The following is a 15,829-nucleotide window of genomic DNA, read 5'->3' on the forward strand; positions in this document are numbered from 1 at the left end:
TGTTTTTTTTTGTCTTTTTTCCTGAATGTCCCCCAATCCCTAAACCCTCCCTCCTAGTGCAGCTTTTGGTAGGCCCATTCCCTTTTTTTTCACCCCATTTTTATCCTATTCCATCCCCTAACTACTTTTTTGGCAACAACCTCAAATCCACGGTGTGAAGTGCAGCCTGGAGTGGTTTTACTGTTCCATGTAATTGATTTGCTAGGATCCACCAGGATGGGCAGGGTGTGAAGCAAGGATTGCTGCTGTGCTGAGGTTTTAGGGACTCCTCCAACACAGGTTTTTGACCACAAGGCTTTGATTGAGTCACTTAGCTGCTGGATTTTGTGGTGGGGTTTGGGTTATTTTGGCAGGAAAATGAGGTCTGTGTCCCAGGGGATCAGCAGGAAGCATGCAGTGATGTGGGAGGTGGATGAAAACAGTTGGGGGGCAAATCCTCTTTTCTTGTCTCCTCATCATTTCTGGATGAGGAGAGGGAGGGAGCAGACCCTGGGAAAAAAAAAAAAAGAAAAAAAAAAGAAAAGCTTTCCTTAGGAGGGTTTCAACAAAGACCTGAGGAAAAGGATGACCCCAGAAGCCCTTTTGTGTCGCTCAACACTGCTCCAGCTTTGCAATTCAAGGTGCTGCCAGTGCCTGATTTCCAAAGGACTCTCAGCCTGTGAGCAGCCCTGAGGGCTTCACCCAAACCCAACCCTCATTTTAATTCCACTTCACAGCACCCAAAACAACATCCAAAACAGCCTCCTGCTCTCGGCTGGTGCTGCTCCAGAGGTGGAAGGTTTGGAGAGGTTTCTGAGTGTTTGCATGAGAGATGTGGAGAAGTTTTGGCACCAGAAGGAATGCACAAAATTCCAGCTGGCATTGTTCAGACCAAGATTCGTAGATTCACAGAAAGGGTTGGGTTGGAAGGAATCTTAAAGCTCATCCAGTTCCAACTCCCCTGCCATGGGCAGGGACACCTCCCACCAGCCCAGGCTGCTCAAGGCCTCATCCAGCCTGGTTTTAAGCACTTCCAGGCAGCCTCCCTGGGCAACCTGTTCCAGTCTCTCCCCACCCTCACTGGAAAGAATTTCTCCCTAATCTCCAGTCTCAATCTCCCCTCTCCCAGCTCAAAGCCATTGTCCCTCATCCTGGCACTCCCAGCCCTTGTCCAAAGTCCCTCCCCAGCTCTCCTGGAGCCCCTTCAGCTACTGCAAGGTTGCTCTGAGGTCTCCCAGAGCCTTCCCCAACTTCTACCCCACAGCTTGTGTCTTGGGATGAGATGAGGAAGCATCAAGCCAGATCCAGAGCTGTGTGTCTGCAGCTGTGTAGCAAAGCCCTGGAAAAAATAAATGGAAAAGAGGAGTAAATGCTGCTCATGCCTTTCCTGCTGCAGGGCTGTCAGTGCTGGGTGCCTGCTGGAAATGCAAATGCCAGCCGAAGCCAAGCGCTGCTGCTATTAAATTTTCAGTGAGTTTACGACGCTTCGCCCCTTATCTGATCTCCCCTCATCTCACCTCCCCTCCTTCCCCTGCCCTCCTCCCAGAGCGGCTGCCAGAGCCTGGAGCAGAGGAGGCTGAGGGGAGACCTCATTGCTCTCTGCAGTTCCCTGGGAGGAGGCTGAATCAGCAGTGCTGTGGCCAGCAGCAGGAGGGAAGTGATTGTGCCTCCGTGCTGGGCACTGCTGAGACCACACCTCGAGTGCTGGGGTCAGGTTTGGACCTCTCACTGCCAGAAGGACATTGAGGGCTGGAGCAGGGCCAGAGAAGGGTCAACGAAGCTGGTGAGGGGTCAGGAGAACAGGGCGGGGGAGGAGCAGCTGAGGGAGCTGGGGTTGGTTAGTCTGGAAGAGAGGAGGCTGAGGGGAGACCTCATTGCTCCCTAGAGCTCCCTGAAAGGAGGCTGGAGCCAGCTGAGGGTTGGTCTCTTCTTCCCAGTATCAGGTGATAGAAGGAGAGGAAATAGCCTGGAATTGTGCCAGGGGAGGGTTAGGTTGGAGATGACGAAAACATTCTTTGCTGCAAGAGTGGTCAGGGATTGGCACAGGCTGCCCTGGGAGGTGGTGGAGTTCCCATCCCTGGAGGTGTTCTGGAAACCTGTGGCCATGGCAGCTGAGGCCAGGGTTTGGTGGCCATGGTGGTTGATGTTGGACTGGGTGAGCTCAGAGGCCTTTTCCCACTTAAGCAATCCTGTGATTCCCAAGAGTTCATCCCAATCCAAACACATGAATTTCCCTGCTCCCCAGGGGGTGGTGCCAGGGAGGTTCACGCTGATGCTTTTCTCTCCTCCCTCTCTGCAGCTCAGCTCCCATGAAAGAGGAGCAGGAGGATGGATTACGGTGGCTGCGAGCTCCTGGTTCCCTGTGGCAAAGACAAATACATCTCCAAGTAAGATGCTGGGCAGGGCTGCAGTGCAGAGCCACAGCCTGCACTGGGCTGGGCAGCTGGCTGCAATATTCCCAGGGGGATTTTTGCTGGGAAGAGGGGAGGGATTCTGGAGTTTGACTTGTAGTGGTTGCCTTTGGAACCATAAGAGCAGTTCTGGGGCAAGAATCAACAATTGCCTTTAAGAAAAGTCGAAGCAGGGGGGGTTGATGTGAGTTGGAATTTGGTTTTTCCTCAGGAGCATCACCAAATGCTCTGCAAACAGCCATGAAAGCCAAATCCTGCCAGGAAAGCTCCCGAGCTGGGATTGCTCCTTTGTGCTTTGGGAGCAAAGTAAAAGGACTCCTAAGTTTCCAGGAAGATTTTGGGGGAGATAAAGCAAAAATGGGATATTGTACCCCCCTATCCTTTGTACTTTCTCCTGACCCTACATCCCTGGGATTTGTGCTTCCTGATGTTAGTCTGAAGGTGCTGAGTATCCTTGAACCCCAGCAGCCTGCCTGGCTGGATTCATGGCATTGCTTCTCTGGGATTCACAGCAGGGCTTGGGCAGCCTGGCCTGGATTGAATCTGGTTGTAGTTTGATTTTATTTATTTATTTATTTATCCATTCATTCATTTAATTATTACGTGGCCAAGAAGGCAAATAGGGTCCTAGGGGGCATTCAGCAGAGTGTGTCCAGCAGAGCCAGGGAGGTTCTCCTCCCGCTCTGCTCTGCCCTGCTGAGGCCACAGCTGGAATATTGCATCCAGCTCTGGGCTCCCCAGTTCAGGAGGGACAGGGATCTGCTGGAGAGAGTCCAAGGGAAGGCTCCAAGGATGCTGAAGGGCCTGGAGCAGTGCCTGGGGAGGAGAGGCTGAGAGCCCTGGGGGTGGTGAGTGTGGAGAGGAGAAGGCTGAGAGGGATCTGCTCAATGTCTCTCAAGAGCTGAGGGCTGGGGGGCAGGAGGCAGGGGCCAGGCTCTGCTCACTTGCACCCTGGGCTAGGCCAAGGGGCACTGGATGGAAACTGCAGCACAGGAGGTTGCAGCTCAGCAGGAGGAGGAACTTCTGCACTGGGAGGCTCCCAGAGGCCTGGAGCAGGCTGCCCAGAGAGGTTGTGGAGTCTCCTTGTCTGGAGCCTTTGCAGCCCTGTCTGGATGTGTTCCTGTGTGCCCTGTGCTGGATTCTCTGCTCCTGCTCTGGCAGGGGCTTGGACTTGATGATTTCCCAAGATCCCTTCCAACCCCTAACATCCTGTGAGCCTGGGATGATGATGATGATGATGATGATGATGATTGTTGTGGTTGTTGTTGTTATTATTTTCTATTTTCATTGTTACATTCATTTGCAACTGGAGCAGGGCTCAGTCTGAGCTCGAGGTCAGGGGCTGGAGCCATGAGCTGATGTGGTGACCTCTCCTCGGAGAACTTGTGACTCCAGCATGACCCAAGGGCTTCAGCATTCCCAACACTTCCTTGGTTTTCAGCCTTGTGACCAAATCCACCAAGATCTGATGGCTTTCCTTAGGGCTTTTTGCACAGCTGGTGGAGGACGTGATTGCAGAGAGGTTGTCCCCAGAGGGGATCAAACTGTTAGAGAGAGTCCAGAGGAGGCCACCAAGATGATCAGAGGCTGGAGAACCTCCCGTGTGGGGACAGGCTGAGAGAATTGGAGCTGTTCACCCTGGAGAAGAGAAGGCTCCAAAGAGACCTCAGAGCAGCCTTCCAGTACCTGAAGGGGCTCCAGGAGAGCTGGGGAAGGACTTTGGACAAGGGCTGGAAGTGCCAGGATGAGGGACAATGGCTTGGAGGTGGGAGAGAGGAGACTGAGAGTGGAGATGAGGAAGAAATTCTTTGCAGTGAGGGTGGGGAGAGACTGGCACAGGTTGCCCAGGGAGGCTGTGGCTGCCTCCTGCCTGGAGGTGTTCAAGGCCAGGCTGGATGAGACCTTGAGCAGCCTGGGCTGGTGGGAGGTGTCCCTGCCCATGGCAGGGGGTTGGAACTGGATGAGCTTTGAGATCTGTTCCAAGCCAACCCATTCCATGAATCTATGATTCTCTGATATCCCCTGGTTGGACCTGCAGCAGACATCCTCAACAAGAGAGCTCCTGAGGCAGCCAGAGAGCCAATTCTGCCCCAGATGAAGCTGCTTTGGACACGCTGGCAGCATTGCCCAGCCTGACCCTGGGACACAATTCCTGCTTTCATAGAGTGATGGTTTGGGTTGGGAGGGACCTTTAAAGGTCATCTAACCCAACCCCTTTTCTCCTAAATCCCTCCAATTTCCTTCTGGCTGGCTCCAGGGTCCAAGCAGTGCCTTCAGTGTCCCCTACTACATCTTTTCTCAGTATCTTTCCCTTTTCCCCCTCCCAGAAATGAGCTGCTCTTACACTTGAAGACCTACAACATCTACTACGAAGGGCAAAATCTGCAGCTGCGGCACCGGGAGGTAAGAAACGCCCCCGGGGTAGGGACCTGCTTCTCTCTGGCAGGAGGGGAAAGCAAACAAACAAAACCCAACCAACCAAAAACTAAAAAAAGGGAAAAGAAAAAAAAAGGGAAATTTGGTTTGATTCAGACGTGTGAGGTCCAAAAAAAAAAACCTCCGAGTCTGTGCCCGGGGTGCGGAGCTGCTGTTCTCTGCGCAGGAGGAAGGGGAACTCATCGTGGAGGGGCTGCTCAACATCTCCTGGGGCTTGCGGCGCCCGATCCGCCTCCAGATGCAGGATGACAATCAGCGCATCCGGCCCCCGCCCTCCTCCTCCTCCTGGCACTCGGGATGCAACCTGGGAGCCCACGGGTGAGTGCAGGGCAGAGAAGACCCCCACAGGTACCCTCCCCACCCCGGGCCCCTCCCGCTGGGGTTTGCTGCCTCACAGCTCCAGCTGCCTGCTCCGGCTCCGGGTTTTATCCGGTTGCAACACCCTGAGGCAGCCCAGGCTGAAATAAAGTCACTGTGCAGTTCCACTTTGCAGCCCCCCACCCCAAGTTGTGCAAAGACCCTCCCCCTTTTTACTAAGGTCCCCCACCTTTTTGCAAGCCCCCCCATTTTTACAAAGACCCTCTTTTTGCAAAGGTCCCCCCCTTTTTTTACAATGACCCCCTCCCCTTTTTGCAGAGCCCCCTCCCTTTTTGCAGAGCCCCCTCCCTTTTTGCAAAGACCCCTCCCCATTTTGCAAAGACCCTCCCTTTTTGCAAACACTCCCCCTTTTTGCAAAGGTCCCCCCTTTTTTACAAAGACCCCCTCCCCATTTTGCGAAGACCCCCTCCCTTTTTTGCAAATCACCTCCCTATTTTTACAAAGACCCCCTCCCCTTTTTGCGGAGCCCCCCTCCCTTTTTACAAAGACCCCTCCCCTTTTGCACCCTTTTTGCAAAGACCCCCTCCCCTTTTTGCAAATCCCCTCCCTATTTTTACAAAGACCCCCTCCCCTTTTTGCAAAGCCTCCTCCATTTTGCAAAGCCCCCCCTTTTTTTCAGAGCCCCCCCTCCCTTTTTGCAAGGACCCTCCCCATTTTGCAGAGGCCCTCCCTTTGCAAAAAAAAAAATCTCCCTTTTCCAACTCCCTTTTCTTGCAAAACTCCCTCTTTTTTTTTTTTCAGCCTCTCCCCCTTTTCCCACCCCCCCCAGCACAGAGCCTCCTTTTCCAGTGTTCCCTCCCCCCCCCAATTTTTTCACCAGGTCCCCCTCCTCTTTTGCAAAGAACTTCCCCATTTTTTTTTCTCACCCCTCCTTTCTGCAGGACCTCCCCCTTTTTGCAGCCCCCCTCCCTCTTTTCCAGAACCTCCTCCTCTTTTCCAAAACCTCCCCTTTTGCTGACCTCCTCCCCCCACCTTTGCACACCCCCTTTGCAAAACTCCCTAATTTTGTAAAGGCCTCCCTCCCCCCAGCTTTTTGCAGCCCTCCCTTTTTGCAGCCCCTCCTCCCCTTTTCCAAAGCCTATTTGCTACGACCCCTCCCCCCCTTTTTGCAAACCCCTCCTCTCTGCACAGCCTTCCTTTCCAAGACCCCCCCTTTTTGCACCCCTTTATTGCAATTCCCTCCCCCTTTTTCCCATGACCCCCCCTTTTTGCACCCCTTTATTGCAATTCCCTCCCCCTTTTTGCCAAGACCCCCCCTTTTTGCACCCCTTTATTGCAATTCCCTCCCCCTTTTTCCCATGACCCCCCCTTTTTGCACCCCTTTATTGCAATTCCCTCCCCTTTTTCCCAAGCCCCCCCCCTTTTTGCACCCCTTTATTTCCATTCCCTCCCCCTTTTTTTGCCAGACTCTTTTTGCACTCTCCCCTTTCTGCAAACCTTTCCCTTTTTGCTCCTTTATCTTTTGCAGTCCTCCCCCCACCTCCCTTTCTGCAAGGCCCCCACGACTTTTGCAGCTCCCCCCCTCCACACACACTTTTCCCAACGACCCTTTTGCATCCCAGCAGCTCCTTCCACACCCAGCCTGGGCTTTACCTCTTATCCCAGTTTCATGCTGGATGTTGCTCCAAGCCCCAGTATAACCAGTCCCCATCACTCTCCACAAACCCCTTAGAAGGGACTCTGGGCTTGGTCCTCCAGTGCCCAGGAGCAGCAAATCCATGGCTTGTCCTGGAAGTGGGGTGGATCTGGGGTGGGTTTCCATGGTGTATGGTCTGCAAAGAGGGAAACCAAGGCAAGTCCAGCTTTGCTCCTGCTGTTTTGAGGTTCAGCAGTCTGTTCTGGGGTTCAGGAGCTTATTCTGGGGCTCAGGAGTTTATTCTGGGGTTCAAGAGTTTATTCTGGGGTTCAGCATCCCTTCCTGGGAAGAGGGCAGCTGAGAAAAGACCTTCCAAAAGGTTTTTCTGGGGCGGAATGGAATTTAGGATTCATGTTGTAACAGATCTATAGCCCTGCAGGGATGATCACCTGCCAGATCCTGCTCCCCACCAGCCTGGGGCTGGGCTGGGGAATGCTCCTGGGTCTCATTCCCTCAGCACATCACTTCCTCCCTGCTTCCCCCCAGCTCTGTGCTGAAGCCCAGCACCTTGCCAGACATCCAGGTCACGGATGCGGAGCCCACGCTGAGCACGGAGCCTCTTGGAAGTGGCACAGGTGAGCAGGGCTCAGATCCATTGGGATCTGGCTGGGCAGCTGGGAGCAGCTCCTGTTTGATGTCAGAAAATATTAACCAGGCAGGTTTTAGTCCCTAGAAATCAGTGGCTCAGACTTGCTCCACCTGACTTGAAGCCACTTCCACAGCTCCCATATTTCATTTCGTAGAATCCCAGAATGCCAGGAAGGGACCCCGGGGACCCCTCTGCTCCAACCTCTCTATGTGCTGGTGGAGTTGAAAGGAGCTGGCCCAGCAGCCTGCCAGGCTGAGTCTGAAACTGCTCCATGCAGGGGACTGCACTGCTTCCCCTGGGAGATGATTCCAGTGTCCAACTGTCCTCATGAGGAACAGGTTTCTTCTGCAGTCCAGTTGGAATCTCCTCAGGAGTAATTTGTACTCATCACCCCTTGAGTCTACATCCTCCTGGTAGCCACCCTTGCTGTCCTGGTCCATGGTGAGAAGGTCTCCCCTTAGCCTTACAGAATTCTGTGGGTAGGAGAAGCCCTCTGGGATCATTGAGTCCAGCCAGCAACCCAACCCCACCATGGCCACCAAACCATGGCCCCAGCTGCCATGGCCACAGGTTTCCAGAACATCTCCAGGGATGGGGACTCCACCACCTCCCTGGGCAGCCTGTTCCAATCCCTGACCACTCTTGCAGCAAGGAATTTTTTCCTCATCTCCAACCTAACCCTTCCCTGGCACAATTCCAGGCCATTTCCTCTCCTTCTATCACTTGAGACTAGGGAGCAGAGCCCAACCCCCACCTGGCTCCTCTCAGGGAGCTGGACAGAGCCAGAAGGTCTCCCCTCAGCCTCCTTCTCCCCAGCTCCCTCAGCTGCTCCTCCCCAGCCCTCTTCTCCAGACCCTTCCCCACCTTTCTTGCCCTTCTCTGGCTCCACTCCAGCCCTCAGCGTCCTTCTTGGAGGAGCTCAAACCTGAACCCAGCACTCCAGGTGTGGCCTCAGCAGTGCCCAGCACAGGGCAACCATCACTTCCCTACTCTTCTCCTTTCCAGGCTGGAGCAACCTCATCTCTCTCAGCCTCTCCTCACAGGCCAGGTCCTCCTCTGATCATTCTCCTGGGCCTTCTCTGGGCACTTTCCAGCCCATCCACATTTACTTCACTGCAGCAAGAAAAATCTGAACCCAAAACCCTTCTGAAGGGGTTGGTTTGTGGAGTCGTTTTTGCTCAGGGCAAGGGCCAGGGTGGGATGTGAGGAAGAGGAGATTGGAAGGAACTGGGTGGATGGAGCAATGAGCCTCGTGGGATGGTAGGGAAAAGGATGTTGGAGCTTCCCCTTCCTGGCGGCTCTGCTTTTAGGGAAGAAGAAAAGAAGAATAGAGGCCGTGGGGAAGTTTGTTGCCATGGGGAAGTCAACATTCTGCAGAGTTATTTTTCCCCTCCCTGGGTTTTTCCTCTCTGTAAAGGGGCAAGAGCTTGGTCCTGGTGCTTCCTTAACCCCTTGTTCGGAGCTGGAGGCAGTGCTGAAGCTGTGTCCGTCCTCCACCTGCAATTCCCATGGGAAAAACCTGCTCTGAGCACTTCCCTCACACATGTGGAGCCGTTTGCAGATGTTCCTGGGGGCTTGGGGGGGTCAGGTGGGGTATTTTTGGATGCTTTCTGGCAATAAAAGCAATGCAAGAAGGCCATGGAGATGCTCAGAGGCTGGAACACCTCTGCTATGGGGCCAGGCTGAGAGAGTTGGGATTGTTCAGCCTGGGGAAGAGAAGGTTCCAGGGAGACCTTAGAGCAGCCTTCCAGGATTTGAAGGAGGCTCCAGGAGAGCTGGGGAGGGACTTTTGCCTAGGAGTTGTAGTGACAGGACAGAGGATGATGGCTTCAAGCTGGAGGTTCAACAGAGCCAAGCACTGAGTGCAGCCTTTGGGTCACAACAACCACAGGAATGCTACAGGCTTGAGGAGGAGTGGCTGGGAAGTGCCTGGTGGAGAAAGCCCTGGGGGTGCTGGGTGACAGCAGATGGAGATGAGCCAGGGGGTGCCCAGGTGGCCAAGAAGGTCACCAGCAGCCTAGTCTGGAGCAACAATTATTAATTAATTAGTTAATTACTGGTCTGGCCAGCAGGTCTAGGGATTTGATTGGCACAGGTGAGGCCACAGCTTGAGTGCTGGGTTCAGTTTTGGGCTCCTCACTGCAAGAAGGACACTTAGGAGCTGGAGCAGATCCAGAGAAGGGCAAAAAAGCTGGGGAAGGGTCTGGAGAAGAGGGCTGGGGAGGAGCAGCTGAAGGAGCTGGGGGGGTTGAGCCTGGAGAAAAGGAGGCTGAGGGAGACCTCATTGCTCTCTACAGCTCCTGAGAGGAGGCAGGAGCCAGGTGGGGGTTGGGCACTTCTCACATACAAGTGGTAGGGCAAGAGAAAATGGCCTCAAGATGCACCAGGGGAGGTTGAGATTGGCCATGAGGAATAATTTCTTCCCAGAAGGGGTTCCCAGGCACTGCCCCAGGCTGTCCAGGGAGGTGGTGGAGTCCTCATCCCTGGAGGGGTTCAAAAGCCACCTGGATGTGGTGCAGAGGAAGGTGGTTCAGGGGCAGTGGCTCAGCAGCAGTGGTGGATTGTGAGCTCTGGGTGAGTGCTTGGACTGGATGATCCCCAAGGTCTCTTCCAGTCTCAGCAGTTCCATGACTGTGAAGGTAATCCCCAGCTCAGGGGGTGTGTGGCAGCCCCTCAGGGGGTGCTGAGCTGCCATGGCCTGCAGCGTGCAGCCGGAGCAGCAAGCACCAGAGAGCTTCCTTGCTGCAGACCTGCTTGGAATTAAAACATCCCAGGGGGGTCACTAAAAGTGGAGGAAGAACTGGGCTCTGATAATCTGGAGCTGAGCCATGCTGAGAGCTGAAGCCCTGGCCTCGTTTGCTGGTTCTCATTAAAGGAAAGGAGGGAACAAAAATAAGTGAAAGGATGACAAAGGGAATAAAGATGCTCCAAGCTCCCCTGGAGAAGAGCCTTGAGCCAGGAGCAGCCTGCATGTGCATGGTGAATTCTGAGCCATGGAGCTGGGGGAGGGTGAACCAGGGGCTGCTGTGGTTCAAACTGGTGACTTAAACCTGTCTGGGGAAGTTTGTAAGGTTATGTTTGCATCCATGGGGGTTTCCCAGGAGGTATTTTGCAGACAATATTTTAGGGGGCCTACAAGAAAGCCAGGGAGGGGCTTCTGAGAAGGGCTTGAGGAGACAGAAGGAGGGACAATGGCTTTGAGCTGATAGAGGGGAGGTTGAGACTGGAGATGAGGAAGAAATTCTTTAGAGTGAGGGTGGGGAGAGACTGGCACAGGCTGCCCAGGGAGGCTGTGGCTGCCTGCTGCCTGGAGGTGTTCAAGGCCAGGCTGGATGAGGCCTTGAGCAGCCTGGGCTGGTGGGAGGTGTCCCTGCCCATGGCAGGGGTTGGAACTGGAAGGGCTTTAAGGTCCCTTGAACCCAGATGATCTTCAAGGTCCCTTCCAGCCCAAATGATCTTTAAGGTTCTTTACAACCCAAATGACCTTTAAGGCCCCTTCCAACCAAGATAAAATTCAAGGTCTCTTCCAGCCCAAATGACCTTTAAGGTCCCTTCCAACCAAGATAAACTTCAAGGTCCCTTCCAGCCCAAATGACCTTTAAGGTCCCTTCCAACCCAAATGACCTTCAAGGTCCCTTCCAACCCAAATGGTGTTTAAGGTCCCTTCCAACCCAAATGACCTTTAAGGTCCCTTCCAACCCAGATGATCTTTAAGGTCCCTTCCAGCCCAAATAATCTTCGAGGTCCCTTCCAACCCAACCCATTCTGTGACTTCTGCAGCAGGGAGATGCTGAGGTAGGACCCTGAGGAAGGCCTTCTTGTCCCCTCTCCTCAGCCCCCTCCTCCCCTCTGGGTGTCTTTGCAGGCAGCAAGCCGGGGCCGGAGGAGGCTCCGCAGCTGATGCGGACGCGCAGCGATGTGGGAGTGCGGCACAGGGGCAGCTGCCGCACCCCCAGCGAGCAGCGCCGCCTCCGCCGGCACCGCTTCTCCATCAACGGGCACTTCTACAACCACAAGGTCAGCCCCCACCTCCCTCCCCTCACCCCCCCCTCCCCAAAAAAAAGCCCTGGGTGAGGAAATTCCTGCTCGGGAGGGGAGGTTTCAAGTGGCCTTTGCACCCCACAGACCTCGGTGTTCACGCCAGCGTACGGCTCCGTCACCAACGTCCGGATAAACAGCACCATGACCACCCCCCAGGTCCTCAAACTGCTGCTCAATAAGTTCAAGGTACCTTTAGATGTCTTCCCCCCACCCTCCTCCTGTGTCTCTCCACGCCAGGGAGTTGCCACCCCACAGGGTGTGAAAGGGAAAGGGAGGGGGGGGGGAGGAAAATCCGTGGGGGCTGGGTTTAAGGGCGGAACAGAGGGATGGATCTTGAGGAGTGGTTTCTGTCTCTGTCCAGATCGAAAACTCAGCAGAGGAGTTTGCTCTGTACATCGTCCACACCAGTGGAGGTGAGTCTGCAGCAAGAGAAGAGCAACCAAGCTGGGGAAGGGTCTTGAGAGAGCACAAATCCTATGAGGAGCAGCTGAGGGAACTGGGGCTGTTGAGCCTGGAGAAGAGGAGACTGAAGGGGGGCTGAAGGGAGACCTCATTGCTCTCTGCAGCTCCCTGAGAAGAGGTTGGAGCCAGGTGGGGGTTGGACTCTTCTCATAGAAGGAGAGGAAATGGCCTGAAATTGTGCCAGGGGAGCTTCAGGTTGGATGATAGGAAAAATTTCTTCCCAGAAAGGGTTCTCAGGCACTGTCCCAGGCTGCTGCAGGTGGAGTCCTGGAGGTGTTCAGAAGCCACCTGGATGTGGTGCTGAAGGAGGTGGCTCAGTGGCAGTGGCTCAGCAGCAGTGGTGGATTGTGAGCTCTGGGCAAGTGCTTGGACTGGATGATGCCCAAGGTCTCTTCCAGTTTCAGCAGTTCCATGGTTCTATGATTCTGTGAATCTCCCCAGCATAGGCAGCTCGTTGGTCATGGCAAAGCCCAATCCTCCCCCAGGCCAAATGTTGCTGCTTTTGGTGTTGCAGAGAAGCAGAAGCTCCGAGCCAGCGACTACCCCCTGATCGCCCGCATCCTGCAGGGGCCCTGTGAGCAGGTCTCCAAGGTCTTCCTCATGGAGAAGGACCAGGTGGAAGAAGTCACCTATGATGTGAGTTTGCCAGCAGGGGATCCTTGTGGGTTTGGGATGCAAGCCAGGGCTGGAATACTGGGGGTGTGGGGATGTCTCTGTGCTGGGGATGCAGGAATTTGCTTCCACATCTGGAGCCCTCAACACGGGAAGGACATGGACCTGATGGAGCAGGTCCAGAGGAGGGCCAGGAAAATGATCATGGGGTTGGAACAGCTCTGCTACAGGACAGGCTAAGGGAGCTGGGGCTGTTCAGCCTGGAGAAGAAGAGGCTCCAGGGAGACCTAATAGCAACCTTCCAGTACCTGAAGAGAGTTTCAGGAAGGCTGGAGAGAGACTGTTTGCTAAGGCCTGCAGGGACAGGACCAGGGGCAATGGCAGATTGAGATTGGATATCAGGAAGAAGTTCTTCACTATGAGGGTGGTGCAACACTGGAACAGGTAGCCCAGGGAGGTAATTGAGGCTCCTTCCCTGGAGACATTCAAGGTGAGGCTGGACGAGGCCCTGGGCAACCTGATCTAGTTGGGGATGTCCCTGCTGACTGCAGGAAGGCAGGTCTGGATGACCTTTGGAGGTCCCTTCTGGCCTGGACCATTCTATGATTCTATGATCTCCTCATGAAAAGTCCTCCTCTCGTGGAGGCAACTTTAGAGCAGCCTCAGCCCTATTTTGCCATCTCAGATCTTTTGGGGTCAAAACTCTGCTGGGGGTAGAGTGGTTGGAAACTACCTGGTGGAAAATGACCTGGGGGTGTTGCTCAACAGCAGCTGAAGATGAGCCAGGGGATACCCAGGTGGCCAAGAAGGACACTAGCAGCCTGGCTTGGACCAGGGCAGGGATTGTCCCCCATGAGTGGGTGCTGCTGAGGCCACACCTTGAGTGCTGGGGTCAGGTTTGGGCATCTACCTCCAAGAAGGACATTGAGGGCTGGAGCAGGGCCAGGGAAGGGCAAGAAAGGTGGGGAAGGGTCTGGAGAACAGGGCTGGGGAGGAGCAGTTGAGGTAGCTGGGGGTGTTGAGTCTGGAGAAAAGGAGGCTGAGGAGAGACCTTCTGGCTCTCTGCAGCTCCCTGAAAAGCAGGTTGGAGGGAAGTGGGGTAGGAACAAGTGACAGGACAAGAGGAACTGGCCTCAAGTTGCCCCAGGGGAGTTTTAGGTTGGAGAGGAGGAGCAATTTCTTCCCCTACAGGTTGCCTAGGGCAGTGGTGAAGTCCCCATCCCTGGAAGGGTTTGAAAGCCTTAGAGTTGTGGTGCTGAGGGCCATGGTTTGGTGATGCCCTGGCAGTGCTGGGTTAAGGGTTGGACTGGATGAGCTTAAAGGTGTCTTCAGCCAAGGCCGTTCTGTGGTCCGAGGCTCTGATCCCAGCCCAGCAATCTCTGGGCTCGGCGCTGCCATCTGCCGGCTCCCTCCCAGCCCTGCGCCGGGCTCGCAGCACAAAGGAGCCTCAGGATCAGCTGCTTTCAAAAGCCCTCTGAGACCAACGAGGCCAGCCATAACCTAACATCTCCCTGGACACAGCTGTTAGACCAAAAATGCATAGAACTGCTTCAGTTGGAGAAGCTCTTTGAGATCTTCCAGTCCAACCTTCAGCCAACACCACCACAACCACCAAACCATGGCCCCAAGTGCCATGGTCACAGTTTTCTTGAGCACCTCCAGGGATGGGGACTCCACCACCTCCCTGGGCAGCCTGTTCCAGTGCCTGTGACCCTTTTGGTGAAGAAACTTTTCCTAATATCCAACCCAAACCTACCTTGGTTGTCTTGAGGCCATTTCCTCTTCTCCTATCACTTTTTCCTCGGGAGCAGAGCCCAGCCCCCACCTGGATCCAGCCTCCTTTCAGGGAGTTGTGGAAGGCCAGAAGTTCTTCCTTCAGCCTCCTCTTCTCCAGGCTAAACAACCCCAGGTCCCTCAGCTGCTCCTCACAGGACTGTACTCAAGACCTCTCTCCTGCCCTGCTGCCCTTTTTGGGACACACTCCAGTTTTGGGCTCTATTTGGGCTCTTGGTGCCAGGCTGGGGGTGCACAGGACTCACCATGTGAAGGAGCCAAGTCCTGCAGCCCATGGGTGAAGTACAATACAATGAATTAGCCCTCAGGTGGACAGAAGTAGAAGTAGTGGTAGAAACCCACTGATTAGCAAGTGTCATTTCTTGCAGGGTTTGCTGCAAAAATCAGAGGGGTTTTTGATTTCCCTGCTTAAATCTGGGCAAAGGACCCTGTGAGGTCACCTTCAGCCTCATGGGGTTGGTGCACCACCCTCTTCCTCACCCCACTTTGGAGAGCAGGTCTCATGAGGAGAGGCTGAGGGGCCTGGGGTTGTTCAGACTGAAGAAGAAGAGGCTGAGGGAAGACCTCATTGCTCTCTGCAACTCCCTGAAGGGAGGTTGGAGGCAGGTGGGGATTGGGCTCTTCTCCCAGGTAACTACTGAGAGGATGAGAAGAAATGGCCTGAAATTGTGCCAGGAGAGGTTTGGGTTGGATAGTAGGAAAAATTTCTTTGCTGGGAGGGTGGTCAGGGGTTGGAACAGGCTGCCCAGGGAGGTGGTGGAGTCCCCATCCAAGTCTGGCGCTTTGAGACACAGTCACAGAGGTGTTGGGTAGAAGGTTGGACTTGATGATCTTAGAAGTCTTTTCCAGTCTTAATGACTCTCTACTCACCCCAGGTTGCCCAGTACATCAAATTCGAGATGCCTGTCCTCAGGAGCTTCATCCAGAAGCTGGAGGAAGAGGAGGATCGGGAAGTGAAGAAGCTAATGCGCAAGTACGCCGGGCTTGGCGGCACCGAGGGGAGCTGCTGAGGGTTAGGGACACTCTCAGGAGCTTGTGTCAGTGCTGAAGACTCCTGCTGTCCCCAGTGCATGCCTGAGCCCTTGGGCTTTGCATTGGGTTTTCCAGAGCTGTTTGGGCAAGTTAGGTTCAAAGCCCAGGCCTCACGTCCCTGTGCTTGGCCCCTGCAGGTACTCCATCCTCCGGCTGATGATCGAGCAGAGGCTGGAGGAGATCTCTGAAGGTCCAACAGCCATGTGAAAGGCTTCAGCAGCACCCTGGCTTGGGGTTGTACCACACAAAGATCCGATGCACTGCACCAAATCCCACACCTCCATCATTCCTGGAGCGCTCCCGACGTCCGCCTGGATCATTCCAGCTCTGAGCCAGCCCATCCCCCACACCCTCAGCTGTGCAGCATCCTCGGGGGTCCCCCCTCTGCAAATGAGGATTTTCCCAGCAAGGCTCTGGCTGGTGGCAGCTTCAGCCAAAACTTCAAATCCCTGGAAACCA

The 15,829-nt window shown here is 54.6% G+C and overlaps 1 protein-coding gene across 1 annotated transcript; it reads left to right on the forward strand.

Annotated features, from left to right (window-relative positions):
* The first annotated feature begins 2,307 nt into the window (after positions 1–2,307).
* RASSF2 (Ras association domain family member 2) lies at positions 2,308–15,577 on the forward strand. Its single transcript, XM_054396656.1, has 10 exons — positions 2,308–2,366; positions 4,718–4,793; positions 4,993–5,144; positions 7,327–7,415; positions 11,295–11,446; positions 11,555–11,656; positions 11,832–11,883; positions 12,447–12,568; positions 15,214–15,311; positions 15,508–15,577. Exons 1-10 carry the CDS (start codon positions 2,308–2,310, stop codon positions 15,575–15,577), a joined length of 972 nt encoding a protein of 323 aa, XP_054252631.1.
* The last annotated feature ends 252 nt before the right edge of the window (positions 15,578–15,829 follow it).

This window comes from Indicator indicator, chromosome 38 (assembly GCF_027791375.1).
Source record: "Indicator indicator isolate 239-I01 chromosome 38, UM_Iind_1.1, whole genome shotgun sequence".
NCBI classification, from domain to species: domain Eukaryota; kingdom Metazoa; phylum Chordata; class Aves; order Piciformes; family Indicatoridae; genus Indicator; species Indicator indicator.

Excerpts from the sequence above, each read along its gene's own strand:
- RASSF2 (XM_054396656.1), top strand. The coding sequence starts at position 2,308 with ATGGATTACGGTGGCTGCGAGCTCCTGGTTCCCTGTGGCAAAGACAAA. Across the intron at positions 12,569-15,213 it reads TGGAAGAAGTCACCTATGAT|GTTGCCCAGTACATCAAATT; the intron begins GTGAGTTTGCCA and ends TACTCACCCCAG. Across the intron at positions 15,312-15,507 it reads GTGAAGAAGCTAATGCGCAA|GTACTCCATCCTCCGGCTGA; the intron begins GTACGCCGGGCT and ends TGGCCCCTGCAG.